This window comes from Gobio gobio, assembly GCF_949357685.1.
Source record: "Gobio gobio genome assembly, chromosome: 12".
In the NCBI taxonomy this organism is placed as follows: Eukaryota; Metazoa; Chordata; class Actinopteri; order Cypriniformes; family Gobionidae; genus Gobio; species Gobio gobio.
This window is the reverse complement of record NC_137105.1, coordinates 40,335,654-40,357,857: the sequence shown is the minus strand read 5'-3', so window position 1 is coordinate 40,357,857 and position 22,204 is coordinate 40,335,654. Positions and strand designations below refer to the sequence as shown.

General features: G+C 36.8%; 1 protein-coding gene across 1 annotated transcript; it reads right to left on the bottom strand.

Annotated features, from left to right (window-relative positions):
* Window positions 1-4,989: 4,989 nt before the first annotated feature.
* dsc2l (desmocollin 2 like) lies at window positions 4,990-21,912 on the bottom strand. The gene is made up of 16 exons (XM_079830984.1): window positions 21,587-21,912; window positions 19,616-19,718; window positions 18,268-18,458; window positions 18,065-18,178; window positions 17,758-17,913; window positions 17,501-17,642; window positions 16,430-16,584; window positions 16,169-16,303; window positions 15,786-15,971; window positions 12,492-12,739; window positions 12,078-12,220; window positions 10,832-11,053; window positions 8,563-8,799; window positions 7,908-8,023; window positions 7,533-7,814; window positions 4,990-6,981 (listed from the first exon to the last, which is right to left on the bottom strand). The coding sequence occupies exons 1-16, from the start codon at window positions 21,626-21,628 to the stop codon at window positions 6,769-6,771; spliced, it is 2,685 nt and encodes an 894-aa protein (XP_079687110.1). The 5' UTR covers window positions 21,629-21,912; the 3' UTR covers window positions 4,990-6,768.
* Between the last annotated feature and the right edge of the window lie 292 nt (window positions 21,913-22,204).

The following is a 22,204-nucleotide window of genomic DNA, read 5'->3' as shown; positions in this document are numbered from 1 at the left end:
GGACAGGGAAGCTGGTACTGGAGGTGGGGTAGCAACTTTTATTCAGCAGGGACTGGGGTACAGGATTATAAGTATAAATAAAGAATCAGAAGCAATTGTAGTGGAGGTATGGATAGGCAATACAAATATATGGATAGTGAATTTTTATAATCCATGTGGGAAATTAAGTAGAGAGACCTTTGAAAATATAATTGGTCAAGAGGTGAATAAGACAATATGGTGTGGGGATTTTAATGCACACAATACTCTTTGGGGTAGTACAAGCACAGATATCAATGGTAATATGGTTGAAGAATTTTTAGAAGATGAGGGTTTGGTATGTTTAAATGATGGAAGGGGGACTAGAATAGATGTAGTGAGAGGATTGGTTTCATCTATAGACCTCACTTTGGTGTCTGAACAAATAGCCAGCATCTCAGAATGGGAAGTTTTTGAGAATACCACAATAGGTAGTGATCACTACCCAATAATAAGTACTATCGGAGTAGGACCAGTTCAATTGGAGGAAGTAAGTTTTCCTAGATGGAAGTTAAGAAATGCTAATTGGGCAGAATATAATATGATCTGTAGTGAGAGGTTACTAGTACTAAAACCAAACAGTTTCAATAGTGTGGATGATTTTAATGGAAAAATTACAGAAGTCATGCATTCTACTGCTGTAGAGGTGATTGGTAAAGGAGGTGGAATAGGAAAGCGTAAAATGGTTCCCTGGTGGTCTGATGAATGCAAAAAGGCTATACAAGATAGGAACAAAGCTTTTAAAAAGGTTAAAACCACATTCTGTTTTAATGACCTGGTGGAGTATAAAAAAGCTCAAGCAGTTGTTAGAAGAGTTATTAGACAAGCTAAGCGACAACAATGGCAACAATTTTGTAATAAGATTGGAAGGGAAACTCAAATAAATGATATATGGGGCATGATTAGGAAAATGAATGGTATCAGAAGAGAGTTTACACTACCAGCCATAAGGTATAATAATGAAGTCATGATCAGTAACAAAGATAAGGCAGAAGCTTTAGCAAAAACTTTTGTTAAAATTCACAGTTCTGATAATTTGACATCAGACGCAAGGGTAGCTAGGAATACAATTTTGATAGATTATCCTAACATTTATAGAAAAAAAAGGAGTGTTTTTAATGAAGCAGTAGATGTTCCTTTTTCTCTATTTGAATTGAAAAGAGCTCTGGCTGGGGTTAGAGCAACATCTCCTGGTAAGGATGAAGTTTGTTATAAGATGGTGGAAAACTTAAATCCTGTAGCTCAGGTTGTAATTTTAAAGTTGTATAACAAGATATGGGAATCAGGGATCTTACCATTGGCTTGGAAGCACTCAGTCGTTATACCCATTGGAAAACCTGGGAAGGATAAGTGTGAGGTAACTAGTTACAGACCTATTGCTCTAACTTCCAATATATGTAAAATTATGGAACGTATGGTTACAGACAGACTAACATATGTAATGGAAAAGAAAAATTTAATTACTTGTTATCAGAGTGGTTTCAGGAAAGGAAGGACCACCATGGACCCTGTTGTATGCCTAGAGAATGAAATTAGGAAGGCTCAGGCCAATAAGGAGCTGGTAAATGCAGTATTTTTTGATGTGGAGAAGGCATATGACATGTTATGGAAAGATGGCCTTCTTATCAAATTAGAAAATATGGGTATAGGAGGGAGAATGTATAATTGGGTGATGGATTTTTTAAGGGACAGGAGTATTGAAGTAAGGGTTGGGACATTCCACTCCAGTACCTACACTATAGAAAATGGAACCCCCCAAGGCAGTGTATGCAGCCCTCTACTTTTTAATATTATGATTAATGATGTCTTCGCAGGAGTTGATAATAGCCTTGGCAGATCATTATATGCAGATGACGGGGCGCTGTGGATAAGAGGTCGTAATGCGGCAATTGTGCAGAAGAAATTACAAGCAGCGGTTAGTACTGTGGAGGAATGGGGTAATAAATGGGGCTTCCACTTTTCCATTGAAAAAACCCAAGTAATATGTTTTTCTAAGAAAAGGGTCAACCCGAAAATACAGATTACTCTTTATGGGCAGCCAGTTAAGCAAGCTCTATGGATTCGATTTTTAGGGGTATGGATGGACCATAAATTAACTTATGGAGAACACATTCAGAAAGTCATAACTAAATGCAAAAAGGCTATTAATGTTATGAGATGCCTCACAGGAAGTAACTGGGGTGCAAGTATGAGGTCTCTTAGACATATTTATACTGCATTAATTAGATCAGCTTTAGATTATGCATGTATTGCATATGGATCTGCTGCTAACTCGCATTTATACAAACTAGATGTGATTCAGGCACAGGCTTTGCGATTGTGTTGTGGGGCTTTTAAGACATCTCCAGTTCCAGCATTACAGGTGGAGGTAGGAGAAATGCCACTATCATTGAGGCGTCTTCAGTTAAATATGACATATTGGTCGACATTACAGGGTCACAAACCAGAACATCCAGCTAAGTCAGTTTTAGGCAAATGTTGGGAGCATGGACGTAGGCATTTTAACAGCTTTGGATGGATAGGGGATAATGAAGCTGAGAAATTGAGTTTGACAAAGATATCTCATAGCTGCACAGTGGCATTATCGGCTACTCCCCCTTGGTTATTTTCTATGCCTAATGTGGATTTTGAAATTGTCAATATATTAAAAAATAGTAGAGAATATGGTGGGGTGGGTAACATGGTACAACAGTACCTAAGTGATAAATATAAAGGTATGGTTCAGGTTTTTACAGATGGCTCAAAGGATCTAGATACAGGAAGGACAGGAGCAGCTGTATATATCCCACAGTTTGAGAAATCTATTAAGCAAAGAACATCTGATCATTTGTCAGTTTATTCTGTAGAGATGTTGGCCATTCTGTTAGCACTCATATGGATAGAGGATGCTAGACCTAGTCAATTGGTTATTTGTTCAGACTCCATGGCAGCATTAATAAGTATTTTAAATTTCAAATCTACTTGTAGACCTGATATACTTTATGAAATATATCAAAGTCTATACAGACTCCATCAGATGAGTATATCGGTATTTTTTACCTGGGTTCCTTCACATGCTGGAGTAGATGGAAATGAGGTTGTGGACTGTCTGGCCAAAAAAGCCCTTGAATTAAATGCAGATAACTTGAATGTACCCTTGAGTCGAGATGAAGTCAAAACTATAATTAAAACCAAAGTTAACAAAATGTGGCAAGAACAATGGAACACAAACATAAAGGGCAGGTTTTTATATAAGATCCAGAAACAGGTTCCCTCCAAAAGACCAGGAAGTTGGAATCGAAGGGAGGAAACTGTAATGACGAGACTGAGAATAGGTCACACTAGTCTTAATCACAACCTCAACATGATAGGGAAACATAATACGGATCAGTGCACGTTATGCAACCAAAACCAAAGTGAAACTGTAGAACATGTTTTATTAGATTGTCCAGCATATAATAATGAGAGAACAGTCATGCTGGAAAATATGAAACCACTAGGATATACAAGTATCACATTGGAAAGTTTACTATCTTTCTCAAATATAAGACCATCAGCCTGGAAACTCCTCATTGATTTCTTAAAATCAACCAGATTATATGAGAGGATTTAGCAGACCTTTTTTTTATTTTTTTATTTTTTTTTATGTCTAATCTCCATTGATGCTCCACACCCACCCAACAGTTGGTGGCGGTAATGCACCATGCTGGATGCCAACCGCCAATAAAAATTAAAGAAGAAGAAGAAGAAGAACATAGAGAGAGCAAGAACAGAGTGTTACTGTTGGGCCAGTAGCCAATGTGTTGATGTTTCTCATGTAAATATTCTTTTCTTTTGTTTGTTTTTTCTTCTACTTTTGTTTGTACTTTGTTATTTCTGTATTGGATTTTTTGGTGGAATGAAACTGGTTACACTGTTTGGAGCATGCCCTGACAAGAAAATTAAATCACCTTTAAGAGACTTCGGAGTTTTTACTTTTTCTTGCTGCCTGCCTAGCCACTGCTAAGACTTCCTTACAACAAACCCACAAGAGCTGCAGTTTTGGACATGCTGTGACCCTGTCGTCTAGGCATCACAATTTGGCCCTTGTCAAACCTTTACGCTTGCCCATTTTTCCTGCTTCTAACACCAACTTTGAGGACAAAATGTTCACACACACCCACACTATATATATATATATATATATATATATATATATATATATATATATATATATATATATATATATAGTTAGATGAGATTTGTTTTATGTTTTTGACTGGGCTGCATTATTTTGATCAAAAATACAGTAAAAACTAGCAATATTATGAATAAAATGCAGTCCACTCCACAAAAAATAAAGCTAATAAAGCACTTCAGAAGACTTGACAACACGCACGTCTTCTTTCTTTTTGTCCTTTTTTATAGCTTTAATGCATTTGATAACATTTTAAGAATTTTAAGCAAACATATTATTTATATATTTGAAACTTGTATGACAGTGGGGAAAGTTATTTGGGCAGAGGTTTGTTAAAGTTACTCCCATACAGTCGGTGATACACTACACACATGGGGACATGTATACTTGTATAACCAAAATAAACAATAAATACAATACACATGACACATCATACACATGATTAAAAGTTAGCATTAGTATTATTCGTGCCATCATTCAAATCCTTTGCACACTACTTTTACTTTATCCTCTTCTAGACTCATTTTGAATCAGTCATGCGCAGTTAACTTGAGCACACCGCCTGCTCTGACTGGATAATTGATTCAGTGAGAGTTTTTAGTCCATTTCTGAATAATTTATTACAGCTTGTGAACAGATTCAGCAGTTTCATCATAATTATTTGTTCATGAACCAGACATTGTAATAATGTCTCGGAATGGGTCTCGATTTCTTCAGTTCGAAATAGTGAGGATGAGGAATGTTCACTTTCAGTCGGTCACGTTCGACGTTACGTCTCCGTTCCCTGTTACATACGTAACCAAGATGATTTTATTATACTTTATTATATTATTCTTAGTAATTTAGCAAAGGTTTCCCAAAATAAAGCAAATACACTGATACTTATAGTAGATACATATGTTCATGTTTTTGGTATAACGTAATGTTTATCTTTATTTTCGACAGTTCATATTTAACACATTCATTTTATTGCATAATTGTTGCAATTGTAATTCCAGTGTAATTACATTTATGCCATCTTTGTTCAGCCTTAAACAATGTGTAACTGTGCCTATTGTAAATGCTGCCATACAGTTGAAGTTTCTGTGCCACAAAGACAGCATTAGACAATAATATAAGGTCTGTAATGAATTTTATTAAAATATTTACAAAGAACATCCCTTTAATCTAAAATGAGAACAACCCTCTAAATATATGTGTTGTTTACCACAAATACAAAAAAAAAATACTTTTAATGTGCTGTCAGAACAAAACTGAAATATCAAAGAGCTAAAAAAAACAAAGGTACTTCTATGTGTAGTTTTTAGTTTTTACCTATTCTTTCACCTACATCTTCATTTAAAGTATAAAGTGACTTACATACAACATATTTGGTTCCTTTTCATTGAAATTCAAAATAAAAACCCTAAGCAGGCTGTAAGAAAATAACACAAAAACTCCAGTAATACATTATGGCCTAAGGATAAGTTTAGCGTCCAGAGTTGATGTCAGGTGTCAGTACTTTTGGAGCTGAAGAGCGCTTGAAATTCCACACGTTGCCAAAAAAAATTTTTTATGAGCACACTTCATCATGGTCTTGTAAATTAAAGACTCAGTTAATACTTCACATGGCTGAGAATTGCAATTGATCTGGCAGACAATAATGTCTCTTCTGTATACTAATATTTAAACTGTCACTCCTCAGCTCTGTGAGCAAGACGATTGCAAAGCAGAGCAAAACTTAGCAAACAATTACAGAAAAGCTTATTTGCATCATTCACGCGATCAAAAATGTACAACAAAGTTAACAGACACACACAGGCACTTGATTAATCCAGCAGAAAGACATTCACTGTAATAATACATTTCTAAATCAGTATTTTTGTCTTGTTTTCCAGTAAAAATAACTAAACATCCTCAAAACAAATTTACTTGAGAAGGAAAATTAAAGACTTATTTTAGAGAATATATCTTATGGAATTAAGGTTATTGACCCTGGACCACAAAACGGGAATATTTGTGGCAATAGCCAACAATACATTGTATGGCTCAAAATGATCGATTTTTTCTTTTATGCCAAAAATAAAGTAAAGATCATGTTCCATGAAGATATTTTGTAAATTTCCTACCATAAATATATTGTAAAAAAATTATTAGTAGTAATATGTATTGCCAAGGACTTTCTTTTGGACAACTTTAAAGGCAATTTTCTCAATATTTAGATTTTTTTGCACCCTCAGAATCCAGATTTTCAAATAGTTGTATCTCAGCCAAATATTGTCCCAGCCTAACAAACCATACATCAATGGAAAGCGTATTTATTCACATGATGTACAAATCTTCCAAAATTTCCAAACAAATTGACCCTTATGACTGGTTTTGTGGTCCATGGTCACATTTTTAAGCACAAATCTAATCATATTTCATGAGATTTACATTTAAACAGGAAATAACAGCCTTTAATATTTAAATTCCTCTTGTTTTAAGGATGTTTCGATATTTTACTGAGAAATAAGACAAAAATACAGATTAAGAACAAAGATTTTTTGCAGTGTGGTTTGACAGCCCCTGGCAAACAGCTTTACGGCACTCTCTCATCTCAGTCACCTCTTGTTTTAGATCCCGGTTTTATTTGTCGTGTAGCAGACGTCAGCCAGTGGTCTGAATTTGGGGCCGAGAGTGTTCAAAAAGTCCAGTGAATCCTGTTCACCCAACATGCTACAACATCCTACAGAGCCTGCAGGAGAGCCTGCCCCCTCATTCCCATAAGTCTTCAGCAGGTCATCCGCGTACCTCCCCTCCTCCTCTCCTCCAAAGTAAGCCAGTTTCTGTCACAAAACAAGGGTCAAAATTAGGTCGCATGAAAACATCTTCAGTGGGGCATGATAGAAAAGCAGAGCAAAATGTGAAATATGACTTTCCTGTGTGAATGAATGTGTAAGTAACATTACTTTGCTAGTCAGACTACAATTTAGATTTTTGATCAATTTTTAAAAATACTATAATTACTAGGGCTGCCACCTAATAGTCGACCAAATGTAGCTTATTGATACAATATTACAAAGTCTCCTTTGTTTTTTTCCGACACATTTATTATCATTGCAGAAAGCTTTATGCATGCACTTGATCACAATGTTAGCAATGTTACTTATAACATTCTTCCAATGTCACCCCCCACCCCCCGTCTATATTTAAGTTATTCAATTAATATCATAAACATGCAATGAGCGAATGACCTCGACTAGAAAAATCTTTAGTCGGGGGCAGCCCTAATAATTACTATGTTTGATATTTCATTTAACATATGCATAGGTGTTGGTGAAAATCTCTTCAGATATTATTGTTAACTTGCTAAAAATGTCATGTAAGTTTAGCTTACTCTCTCCAAGTAGCGTCCATTAGTTTTCCATGTGTCGAGAGCATTCGTATTTGAGAATTTCTGGAAACCGGCGCTGCCATACAGGTTGTTATCATAGCGGCCGGATGAGTAGTACTTTTCTGCCCCAAAATCTTGAGTGGTGGTGTTGTACACGCCGCCTCCCTGGAAAAACTGCTGCCCAATTTGTCCTGCAGCTGAAGTCATGTTTTTATTGACCATGGGGCTGATCGTGTGTGACCCGTCTATATCTGTCCCAGGAATCATCATTAAAGCTCCGTCCTTCTATAGAGAGAAAGGCATTTCACACAACTATGGTTAAAGTATCCTTGGGGTTTCTCTGATTAATTAAACCATTTAAAAGGAGTGTTTTCTTACCACTTCTTCACCAGGAGCCTCAGTGTTGGATTTCAGCAGCATTCCTCCTGTTCCGGTATCATCATTGAGGTACAGCTTGTCTTTCTTAGTACTGCATATGAAGATGAGTAACAGACCTGATATGGCAAGAAAAACAGAGGGCAGTGAGATTTAGAGAGATCCAAAAGTCTAAAAACGCATTACAAATCTGATCATTGTTTTTATTTAAGCCTGAAGCCAAAAGTTCATCAGTTTTGAAGTTTTGACATAAAATCAAGACAGAATACAGAGAAATTCTGAAATCCATGTTAAAATTACAATTCAACTTTTCACTTAAATAATCATATATGAGATATACTTTAATGAAAATTAACTTAATTTCACATGATCTGAAGGATAATGATGCTGAAAATGTAGCTTTGCCATCACAGGAATAAATTACATTTGAAAATATATTCAATTAGAAAGCAGTTATTTTGAATTTCAAAAATATTTCACAATATTAATATTTTTGATAATAAATGCAGCCATGGTGAGCCATTCTTTCGAAAACATTACAAAAATCTTGTCTATATATAAATATATGTTTATGTAAATGTATACAAATATACGTATATAAAATATATCAAATAAAATATGTAATATATGGTGGTCATATCCAGAAGGGGGCACTCACATAACAGTAGCAGCAGCAGGCTAGAGAGCACTAAGGCAAGGATGCCCAAACTGCCCAAAGAGGTAGAGGCACTTCGAGTCCCACATATTCCTGCTCCATTGTCCTCCCTCTCACAAGTGCACACTCGCACATTCACGGTTTGCTCTTTCCCGATTCCCTGCAGATCCTTCACCAAGATTGGGACGGAGTAGAGACCGTTTGGCATAGCCGCTGCCTGTTCCAGCACCACGGTGGAATCTAAATCAGAGGAGGACATGATGTCTGTGATCATACTGCTGCCTTATCGCTTTCCGTTTTTCATCCTTTGTTTGTCAAGTTATTGCTATATTGAGAAATCTATCTTTAAATCTATACTCCTAGTCAGCGGCGGTTCTAGACCACGGTAACTGGGGGGGCCAGGCAGGGGCCCCTTGTGCTTTTAGGGGGCACACGTTAACATTTATCTTAACCAGTAATTAAATAGGTAGTTCATCTAAAAATTACAATTCTATCACCATTTACTCACCCCCACGTCGTTCCAAATATGACTTTCTTATGCTGAACACAATATTAACTTATTTATTTTATTAAACTGTTGTATAAGATAATGCTATTCTTGGTAGAAAAACAGAACTCGTGTGATATTGCACTCGTTACTCATGTTATGGCCTATTGCTTATACTGTAGTCTATATCATGATGTAAATGTGAGGGCGTTTTCACACTGGCAGTTTAGTTCGAATAATTGGTAATGTGAAAGTTGTCATGCGGACCCGAGTGAGCTGAGCTCAGGGGAACTGAATTCGAGACTGCCTGAAGGAGGTGGTCTGAGCTCGGTGGCGCAAATTGCACTCGAGCTGTGCCGCGATTCATGTGAAAGCAACAAGGACTCGGGTGCGCAAGAAAAGTAACCTGCGCATGCATTTTATCAGATGACGATGTATTTAGTTAAATAAAACACATGTAAGGGATCATAGTGTTGATGATTTACCTTGGATACGAGCGAGAGGGAGCCTGCGGTGTATTCGAGGTGTAGAACGCGCTCTGACGCGGACCACAACAAACGTGCCCAGTGTAAAAATGCTCTGAGAATAGAACTCAAACAGGGACATTTTTGCAGCATATCTTGAATTTTATGGATATTCTAACTAAGAAGCACTGAAATAGTTTGGTTAACGACATTCTAACTAATACAGGTTTTTGGAACAACAGGTGAGTTACATTAGGTGTTTTTATTTTCTTTTTAGGGGAACTGACCCTTTAACTTATTTTCCGGATTATTGAAAGTCTTTTTTATTTGGCCATGTACTGTATCACTCTGCAGTCTCTACACATGACATAAAATAATTTCAAGTCCATTTATTTATTTGAAACGTAATGTATCTGTAATATGATCATGCAAGCTCAATTTATAAAAGTAAAACTAAACCATTTATTTTACATGTTTTGTAGCCTACCTGCTCTCTGTTAGCGGACTCTTCGCAAAGTTAGCATATGCATAAAAAAAAACATCTAATACTCTATAAGCAACACTGGACAATTGGATAAAATAATATTAGGCTATTTATCGCTATATGTGATCAAAACTGAAATTATATTATTTTCTGTATCTTTTCTCGGGTATGGCTATCTCTGTGGTGAAACACGTCTCTGTCATAATCGCACTTGAACGGTTCTTTCATTGCGTTGGTCATAATTTATCTTTGGCTGCATCTTCCTAATTCGGAATATGATCAAAGAGTATATGTGGACGTGTTCTGAGAAATTAGCCATTGAAAAATAATATTTACCAGTATGTTTAAATGAACAAAATGACTGAATGGAATTCAAAGTCGTCAATTCAGTAAAATTAATCTACAGTATCACTGCTGTGTATGGGTGAAGTTACACACAACACAACGTGTATAAAGAGAGCTTATTTTATCAATAATCAAGTGCCTAGCAACCATTATAGCCCGCGTTTTACAACTATTTGAACGAATGCAGACTGAGTGACGAATCATTCATAAACAGACTACTTGCGCGCCACAGCGAGCAGCCTCCTCATTGCTTCTCTGCATTGGTTATTGGTTATGACACAATAAAGTACTCTTTTCATCACATACCGCCACAGCAAAAACTGCACATTGCAACCAATTTCAGAAAATTGTTTGGTGCGATATGATTCCAAATTTAGGGGGGCCAGAGGGGGGGCCAAGCTTGTTGATACAGGGGCACTGGCACCTCCTGGCCTCCCCCTAGAACCACCACTGCTCCCAGCCCCAAGAAACATCACTACCATCTATCCTTACCTGTTGTATCCTTCAATTTCCACTTCCCACCCTGCTCTGCTCCAAGTTCGAAAATGAAAGGAACGGAGAAAGGTGGCTTGTCGAGATCCACAGCTTCAACCAGAACTGAGCTCAGCGTATCATCCCTACTACAGATGACCAGGTCAGTACCCGAAATCACAGGTATGTTGTCATTCTCGTCTTCGATCTGGATTATAACCATCCCCTTTCCAATCTTCTTACCTGAGGAAAAAGACATTCCAGTGAGTCTCATGTGACGTTAGGGAAGCATTGTCAGAATACAACTAGTTGACCATCCTGTAAGGACACACAGCAAACTTGATTATTTGTCTTTAAAGACATGAAATATCCTGAGAAAATGTAATCTTAATGAAAAATAAGGGAATTGCGAACTTTATATTTTATAATTGCGACTTACAATTACGGCTTCCCGTCTCACAAATGGGACTTTCTCATACCTATGACTTTACATCTCACAACTGCAACCTTATTTCTCATAATTGCAACAAATGTATCTCAATTGTGAATTTCTATTGTTTTCTAGAATTTCGATTGACTTTATATCGCAACTAAATATCTCACAATTGCAATCTAATTTCTTTTAACTGTGACAATTCCATCTCAAAATTGCATCTTTCTCACCATTATGGCTTCACAAATAAGAATTGCAACTTTGAAGCTTATAATAACTGCAAGTTTAAATTTCACAATTGAGATGTTTTTTTTTTTTACAAGTATAGCTTCACATCTCACAATTGCGACTTTCTGTCTCATAATCGTAACTTTATATCTCATAATTGACCTATCGGTAAGCCCTTAGTTACTGTTGCTAACTCGGACAAATAAACAGAGTTGCTAACTGTCTTACAAAAGAGAGTTCAAGAGAGACGAATGTACTCCAGCTCTTCCTGGAATGCCATTCAACAACATTTAGTGTTCAGAACATGTAGTGTCAGGTAGGACATGTTGATCATCAGAAAGACAAATGTTACGTCACACCCCAAAATCCTGACAAAATCTTCTCGGAGGCCTCAAGCTATTTCTACCCAACCACACCTAACCAAATGGTCTTTCGTTAACAGCCAGGAAAAACACACACGCCTATTCATAGAACAAAATGGTACAGTGTGTACTCACAAATACACAAACATTTCAGTTCTGCATGTGTGTGCTGTGCTGAACGTTCACAGATTATTAAGTTAATGACCTAAGTTTGATTCAAGTATGTGACAAAGTCCAGACTCACTCTCATCCACTGCTCTGATGGTTATGTTGTACTTGTCCTGGTGGACCAAAGGTGATTCTCTGTCTATAGTATTGGCTGTTTTCAGTTCTCCAGTGTTCTCCACCACAGTGATCCAGTTACCTGGGTCAGTCAACTTATAGTACCTTACACATAGATAGAATAGAAAAGTGAGAAAGCGCATTCAAAATATGGTATACCATACAATTACCTTACCATACTACACTAATTTATACTGATACTGTATACAGACATTATAATTAAGCTGTTTTTAAAATTAATTTCTTTGGGAGCATTTATATTAGGCATGTTCTTGCTAGTCAGAGCGCAGCAGAACAGAAGCTCAAAGACCATCTGAATGCGTACGGTGGTGCTTTAAAGAGAATTCAACAAAACTCAGATCATCAGATAACATACTTTATTCCATTGCTGTTCTTGGTCTCTGGGTCCAGAGCTTTATAGGTTCCAATGACGGTTCCATTGGGAACGTTCTCCTTGACTTTGAGATATAGAATGCCAGGGTTGAACTCTGGTCCTTCATCTTCATTTCCCACACTGAGCTCTAATGGCACAGAGAGCCAGGTGGTGCCAGTCCCAACCAGTGGAACCGCATTACGGGCAGTTATTACCAGATTTATCACTGGGGTTTTCTCAAAATCCAATCCCTGAAAGAAGAGTAGAAGGGGAAAAAGCATCAATACTGTGAAGAGCTGTCAAAAGTTCTGCCTCAGAACCTGTGTTTGCCTGCCTGGTGGATGTACTTTGAAGCGTGGATGGAGGTCGGGAAGTTCGGTCAAGACTTGATCCGTTGTGGAGCAACTATGCTCGAACCAGAGCTGTTCGGACCAATCAAATTGTGAGGGCGAGCTTTATACGATGATGGACAGTAACGTAACCATCCACGTCACCAAAGAGCGCTTGGGTTGAATTCGTTTGAATCTAAGTATGACGACGTCAGGCTAAAGTACTATGTTTACAACACCGTCAAAGATCGTTTACACTCATATACTTCTTCTACTTCTTCCAGCGTGTGCAGTTGAGTTCTGTTGACAACTATGCAGGTTTTTTTTTTATTTGTATTAAACATTACAAAACATCACAGTTTTAAAGCAGTACAGATAGACATGTAAACGACAACTATGCGTTAGTGATGTGTCGATTCGTTCTTTTTGAACTAATCTTTAATATGACTTGGGAACAACAAGTTGTTTCAGAGCGCAATTTGTTCATTTTGTGTTGACCACGCTTGCACAACATGCCATCGGTTCTGTTCAGGATCTTCTGCATTCAGCCTATGAGGCTGTGAGTTGGTGAACGAATGACTTGAACCTGAAGACTCGAGAGGCGAACTAATCTTTCCAGGGAACAGACATGATTAAATGTGAAGTGACAAAAAGAAAGAACGACTCGGATTCGGAGCTGAGGTGAACTAACAGACTGCATAGCCTGAAGACCCAGCTAAACAATTAATGAATAATTTCTTTCTTAAAGTCTGACCTTGGCTGCATTAGCTTATAATTTATTATTTATTCCTAATGTGATCAACGTTTGCATAAATACTAGCCTGACGTCGTCAAACTGAATTCTAGTCAGAATTTGAGTCTGATACTGCTCCGTTGGGCTGTGATTATGGGGCGTGCAACCCCAATTATGTGATATACAGACCCAGGAATGCAAATTTGATCAGGCAGCCCTGTGAGAGAAATAGTAAATGTGAATGCATATACGAACAAGTTCTCCGTTTAGGATTAGAACAAATTCAACCCAAGCGCCTTTGATGACGTGGATGATTACGTTACTGTTATCATCTGTCCATCATCGTCTAAAGCCAGTTTCTATTCGGGCATAATTACTTCTCTACCGATCAAGTCCAGACCGAACTGCCCGAGTGAAAATGTTGTGGGCGGGGCTAAGTTCGGCTGGCATCCAGGCTACATAAATACTAGATGTGTTGGGGAATTTAACATGACATTTTAATTATATTCTGCTGAAATGAACGAAATGACTTGGAAAAAAAAGATTTGTTAATTTTGCTGAACGAGATTCAAAGATCCAAGTCCGTAAAATGATCCGAACTTCCCACTACTACTATGCGTCGCTCAACATACGTCACTTCCTCCGTTGCTCTGATTGGTTGTAGGCAGTGTGCAAAATAAGGTGTGTGGGGGGGGGGGTGCATGAGACCCCGATTAACCCATGAGACCCCCTTAACCTCAAAAGCAAAATTAGAAGGGGGTCTCAAATTTTGTCAAAAAAATTAAAAATAAAATATTTTTATTGTCACTATTGGTCACTAAAATGTTTTAAGCTCACCAGGTATACAGAATTCAAAACATTTATTCACAAATATTAGGGATGCACTGATTGTTCGGCAACCGAAATTATTCGACCGAAAATAGCAAAAAATTCCCTTTCGTTGTTCGGCCGAATAAGTGAAAAGACCGAATAAATTTTACCGAACAATGAGGTTTTTGATGACACGATCAAATATAGCAACCAGCGCGTGTGAGAGAGAGGCGCGCATGCTTAAATGCAACAATGCAGCACATGTCGGAGGTTTGGAATCATTAAGCCTTGTTTATACTTTCATCTGACTGCGCGCGCTCCTCATCCGCTTAGCACTCTGCGATGACGTCATTTTTGCCCTGAGCACCCAGTCGCGCTCTTGTGGACGTGTCGAGTATAAACAAGGCTTAAAGAAGGCTTTAAGTGTCCGAGAAAGACGCAGAAATGGCCGTTTGAAGACACTGTTCTGCTGAATTGTCTAAGCACCCTCAAATGCAAGCAAGAGCACCCTCAGCTGATTGTAATAAAATATTGGCAAATGCTCCAGTGCATATTTGTGTCTGTAGAACGTCAAATGTACCCATTTAAAATGTACCCATTTAAAACCTGAATGATCTCTTGTACGCAATGGCCAATATGTTTTAAGTTAGTCAGACTCCACTCACTGCTCAAACCGCCAGTGTTTTTATTCAGGCTTGCAAAACCTCTCATGAACAAACAAACAAAATTTGAGTATGATTTGATTATGATACCTGTAGGCATAAGATGGCCAAATAAAAATGTTTTTATTTTACCTTTTTTTTTTAAAGTTATATTGTGCTTTGTTTGTATAATGTCTAAATTGCTAAAAATGTTCAGTGTTAAATAAATATTTTTAAATTGTAGTTTTGTAAAAAAAAAAAAAAAAATAATTTTTAGATTGGTATTGCGCAACAATCGGGAGATGGGGACCCACCGAATATTGACGGGTATTTCGCACACTGGTTGTAGGTCTATCCAATTGTGTGCTGAGGCATTTCGGTTGAGACACGCCACATAATCACAGCCCAATGGAGCAGTATTAGACTCATATTCTGACTAGAATCTGAGTATGACAACGTCAGGCTATGTACTTTGTATAACAGGGTGTGGTTGACTGCACATGCATATCCAACACACAAGCATTTTCACACATAGCCCTAAAATGGTGAGCTAACCCTGCAAAGCTGCTATAAATAAAACCAACACAACCCTGTCAGAGGGTGAACAAGAGCTGTCAAGATAATGACTATGACCCTCAGCGGAAGCTATCGCAACATGAACTTACTAGCAAAGTGCAAATTCTGCAAAAACGGATTCATCAAGGACATCTGGGGTTTATTTCTTGCCTAAAAGGTTATTTTCAGATGCCGGTAACTTTATTTTAATTCCTTTAAAAACATTCACCTTTATGACATACAGAAGCCCCTCGTTGGTTTTGGGGTCTGTCTCCATCCGGAATTGTCCACTCTCATTTCCTTTGGTGACCTCGAAGAGGGCCTTCCAGTTGGGGGTGTTCACCAAATCCTTGTCTTCCACTGGAATCCTAGTGACTAGCACATTTTCTTGGTTCTCCTGGACATTGGCTTTGTACTGTTAAAAGAAAAAAGATTTGATTGATTCTTTAAACATTAGATACCACACTTTACAACATACAGCCTTCCAGCTGTAGATGTTAAGTATGAAAATACCTCAAAATTATAGCTATACAGTAGTATTCATGTCCTGATTTGTTTAGTAGTTAACTTGTTTTGTTTTGTTATATTGTATAGACAATAAAAGGGCCCTACCAACTTCTCTTTAAAGGTAGGAGGGTTATCATTAACGTCCGTGATATTAATCATAACTGTTCCTCTGGTGAAGAGCCCACTAGGAGCGCCGGCCATATCTCTGATCTCTATGCCAACGTAGACTTTGTCCTGAGCCTGAGAGGGAGGGGGAAAAACATTAGCATTTACAGTACATTATTCCCAGACTGTAACTACAACACAGAAAGACATTGTAGACTATAACACACTAAAACATGGATCTGTTAAATGATAGAAAAATACCTCTCTGTCTAAGGTGTTGGTTTTAGCAGTCAATTCTCCAGTTAAAGAATTAATGGAGAACATGTCAGTAGCGTTGAAGAGAGAAAACCTGATCGCGGTGTGGGGGGTGTTTGCCTGATCTTTATCTGTGGCATTCACTCGTCCTATAAAAGTACCTGAAAAACAGAATACAAATATACTTAAATATGGAGGAAAAAAAATACAATTTCACTGTCAGTATATTCAGGTTTGGATCAGTATCAATTTTATCAGTTAGCACAAAGGTTAACTTCAAACATATGGGTAAATCTTACAAAGCCTGTCAAGAAATGTCATATTTCACCCCAAAATATTATTTTTTTAAAATATTCATATAAGGAAGCTTATATTTTGGACCATTTATATATTTTGTGAAAATTGTTTTCATTAGATGAAATGTTAGATGAAACCTTAAATGAAACACAATTTTACAAATGTTACTTGGCAACTAACTTAAATAACGCAAGTACTAAATTTATTTTCTATGTACAAAAATTACTAAAATAAATTAAAATGAAAAAGCTAAATAGAAATATTACAAAATCACATAAAGTTACTAGAACTTAATGAAATGTCAAAATATGAATAAATACTATAATAGTATATAAAGTATACTAAAACACAACTGATTGTGACATTATTTTCAGAACTATTAAAATTATTTTACCCACCAATTCGAATTACTGTAATGCATGTTTGGCATATTTATTTACCTCTTTACTTTTACTATTCCTATTATTTTGAAAGATGACTCTTATTGCTGTAATATAATATTTTTTAATGCATTACAGTAAAATAATTGTTTTACAATGGCTTTTTTATTAAAATCAACATAAATTAAAGGTGGTAAAACAAATACTACCATGATGTATAAGTACTATAGAGTGTTATACTATTTTTGTTTTTTACATTACATTAATAAGAATATACGAAAAATCTTCTTTTTATATTACAGTGAGGAAAATTGTTATAAAAATAAAAATAATGTAATTTTTATATCCGGTGTGATATACTGTATGGCCTGGACTTGATAGGTGAAAAATGTTTCTTTACCTGCTCTGCATCGTTCTTCTACAGTGAATACTCGACCTCCTGTAAACTCAGGGGCATTGTCATTCTTATCATCCACATTCACGGTGATGGGTAGAAATGCATCAACTTCCCTGCCACTTTGGTCAAACACACGAGCTATAAACTACAACAAGAGGGATAAGAGATAACATATTCAGTTGTATTGATGCTGTAAACATACTCCAAAACATTAGCTGCTGCACCGTTCTCTGTATAAGGCCTGGAATATAGAGCCTCACATTGATTTGTGGGTACTGCTCACGGTCGACGGCCCTGGTCACGATCACCATGCCAGTGTTCTTGTTGAGCTGAAATAGGCCCACAGGATCTGTCGTAACACCCGGCCCACTGATCTCATAATACACTGTGTAATTTACAGACGAATCAGACGCAATCTGTGAAGAGACACACAGCAATGCACAGTGAGCAAAAGAAAACAGGAAGCATAACAAAAGGTCAAATTGTGATCAAGGAAGGGAGGATGAAATGGGAAGGGAGTAATAGAATGACTAAAGTAGAGATCTAGCTTATGTTACTCAGTCTCACCATTTCCACATCCTTTGGGAATGGAGGGCTGTCATTCTCAATAACAGAGAAAGGCAAAGGCCTCCATCGTCTCTTAATGCGCTTGTGAGCCGCACTGCTGGACTTCTGAGATGCCTGGAGGCAGGACATATAGAAAAACATTACTTATAATGCTGATCCAGATCGAATGCTTTATGGTTAAGAATTACAGACCGTAGTTTTACCTCAGGTTTACAGGACAGGATAATGTCCACCCTCCAATCCAAACCGCGCTCATCCTGCACCAGCACAGAAAACCGTTTTGTTGTAATCACCAAACTACGAACTGTGATAAGGGTTCCATCTGTATTTACAGCAAAGTCAGGGTCGCTGGAGGTAAAGCCCACAGGCTTGGCAGCACAGCCTTTAAGGGTCACTGTGAAAAAATAGTAACATCAGGTAACTAGTCTTTCCAAAACCATAAGTAATTGGAATCTATTGATTGTCTTTGTTGTTTTTAACTTAATATCAATGAGGCTTCAAAAAGGTTGCACCATAAAAGTATCACCACTGTTGTTATTGTTTAATTTAAATAACACATGTTTTTGTTCATTTAGGCCTAAATAAAGCTAAAATAAATAAAAAGAAATGTTGCCATGGTGACTAACTAATACTAAAATTACTGAACTAAAATAAATTAAATTAAATAGAAACAAGCAAAAATGATTCAAAATGACAAAAAGCACATAAAACAATTCTGAAACTTTAAAATTAAAATTGGAACTACAAAAGTAATAACAAAGACTTTATATATAGGAAGACGGTGCACTCCGATTACTTATGAATGGGAGAAAGTGTGACCAATATGGTGAATAAGCCCCGCCTTCTAAATGAAAGAGCCAATCGTTGATTAGTAAAGTCACTGCAGCTGCCCTTAGAAGCGGCAGTTGCTATAGAAACAGGCATCGTTCTGAGACGTGCGTTTAGGATTGCGCAATGTGCATTAGCTTTGTCCAGGCTGAAAAATGCAGTTTTTGTCATGATTCGAGTGTTTAGAAACAATTTATGAGACAGTTGTTGTCAGATTTTGTTGGTGATTTCAAATATGAAATTTAACCGTAAGCTTGAAGAACAGTTTTGGAGAATTTGATGTTTCCCCATTCAAGAGATAGGAGCTGCACTTCAAAGATGGCCGCCGAGTGAAATTACTTTGGTAATAACACTATCATCAAACAATATTTCAAGTCTTCTGAAGCAACATTTCATCATTATTTACTGATAATCTTCCCATTCAGAAGACCTTTCATTTTCATGTGACTTTTGTGATACTTTTATGCTGCTTTGTGTCGATTTGAAGGTCTTTTTTTGTTCAAATGAAAACAGTCCTACGGGTTTGGAGCAACATGAGGGTATAAAATTCTAAACATTAACAACATAAAATTCTTTTAACATTAATTAACCAAATAACTTTGCTACTGTTTATTTAGCTTAATTAACCGCATCAACTGAAGGAAAATCTTAATGTGTATAGAGTCAGACAAGGTCAATTCACGTCACTCGGATGAAAAGGCTTAGTGAAACCACAAATCGTACATTCTTCCGTGCCCTCAGAGATGACATAGCCGGCGGGCAGTCTCCTAGGAACCTGAGCAAGCACAGGCCTCAACTCACAAGACTCAGTGTTCTTAAACAGCACCTGAGGGAAGAATTGAAAGTGGGTGAGAGAGAAAATAAAGGGGAGCATCACATTCCATAGTGTGTAAACGGCAATGAAGCTATGACTTCCAATCCTAATACATCAGAATAATTTGAATTGTAAATGAAACTCAAGATACCAGGAAGGAACTAGGTTGCATTTTTTAAATTTTTCAAAAATTATATAGGCCTACTCCTTATTGTTGTATTGGAGTGATTGGGTTAAACTGAAAAATAAAAATAAATACACTTCTTAATCAGTATCTTATTCCCTTGTTTTACACAGAAAGCAAATGCATAATTATCATATGAATTACCACCTTTGATTATCTGTTGCTTGTTTTATTCATACCTAAACAGCTACATGGTATAAGGCATTACATGTGTGGCAAACAAGGAGTGACGCACAGAAACGATCACTGTCATTAATCAAGAATGACCTCATAATGTACAAATAGAAATAGAAAGAGCTGTAAAATTGAGAACAACACCAATATCATGGAAACAAAATTGACAGCAGTTGTCAAGTACTCTACATGCTGTTTATTTCATGGTGTAATGTTATGGGTTTCTGACTAATATACACAGAGCATTATCTTATCTTGAAACCAGTCTAATCTGTCCAGTGGAAACTGTAGACCTACAGACTTGAAAATAAGTAAAGATGAATTTTACTTTAGACAGTGTTTCCTGTCAATGTGTCTTCTACTTTGTGTCTTTTACTGATGCAGGCCAAAGAGGCAATAAAAAAAGTCCTTAAAACATGCAGGAAATAAAAATGTTTATCACATGCAGTGTGTATAACAATATCATGAAATCACACAGTTGAAAACTCAGTGGAATCTTCACTAACAAAAGCTGACCCGCCATGCACATTGTTTCAGTAAAATTAATGAGAAACAAAAAATAATTTTATAATAATCACTATTCTCATTAATCAACATTAGTGGTCAGTGAATTTAACAAATGAATGAATGAATGAATGAATGAATAATTTACAATAGCACTACTGAGTCTTCAAAGCAAAGTAGAAGTTATGGATGATACTAAGTACACTATCTAGTGTCATGATTCACAACCATTTGGTGGAGGGAAAACCATCTATCAGACTATTCAAATGCAAATAACTAATTAGTGAGTATTATTATACAGTAAGAACTTTATTATTTATTAGTTTATACGAAACTAGGAAGGTATCTATTCTATAGTAGGAAAATATCTATTCATAACATCTTATTATCACTGGAGAGAACTTAATAAACCATGGTGACGTTTCAACCAAATTACCATAATACTACAGTTACTCAAGACTACAATAACGTGATCACATGGAATTAACCACAACTGTCATGACAAAAAATAAATTATAATGACAGAAATATTCTAAAATCAGAAGAAATCGTTATTTTATTAAATTTGTTAAATGCATGTAATTGAGAAGAAGAAAAAATATGTAAGATATATTAACCATCTTGATAATAAGTATATCTATCTTTTTTTTAAGGATACATTTTCTGTTTATTTTACTTATGGAACTATTAAAATACTGCTAAGATATTTGAAAACAAGTATCCTCGTATAATCTTAAATTATTTAGTTTATCAGTTAATAATATTTTTTTTTTAAGGTTTTTTATGTAAAAAAAGACAAAGTGTCGATTAAGGAAATGTTTTTTGCAGTGTATCTAGTAAGGCAGGCTATAACCAAACCAGAATTTTGACGGAAACTATGGTTACCAAGGTAAAGCGGAAAGAATACGGTAATAATTCCGGTAGGCCCATAATAGACTTATATGACATAAAAAATAAAAAAGGACAAAGCAAAAAACAACTGACGACATTAACTTCTACACAATAAAATGTAACTTACCAAAGTAAGCAGCCAGACCGCGAACAGCGCGCGTTCATACATCCTGCTGTGTGTGTATGTGATCTGCGGTAAGTTAGTTGAATTTCTCTGGACTCCTCCACACTGTGTGTGTCTCACAGACGTGCTCGGATAAAGTCCTTTGGGCGCGGTGCGGCTCTCATGCCATTGATGTCTTTAATATGGGTGTGGCATCGCCTCAGCCTCTCGCTATATGTATCAATGGGGCTGAATGGGAGTCTTGAGTACACTAAACAGGTTAAACTATGCGTTGTCCCCGACTTCCTTAGCTTGGGAAGCTCTGGGCGGCTTAAACTCCACCCCAAACTGCCCCTTGAAACTCCCTCTGAGTTTGTGTGTGTGTGTGTGTGTGTGTGTGTGTGTGTGTGTGTGTGTGTGTGTGTGTGTGTGTGTGTGTGTGTAGGAGAGAGAGTGACCTAGAGAGAGAGGGAGGGAGGTTATACTTTAACAGAGAGCAGACTTTCACCTGTTGTACCATCTGACTTTCAGACATGATTAATGCATGACACAATTAATCTCCATCTTTTTGGGTGGAGTGCAGGAGGTGCTCATGATTATACAGACAGTTATCACATTTACACATTCAGCAAAGAAAATAAA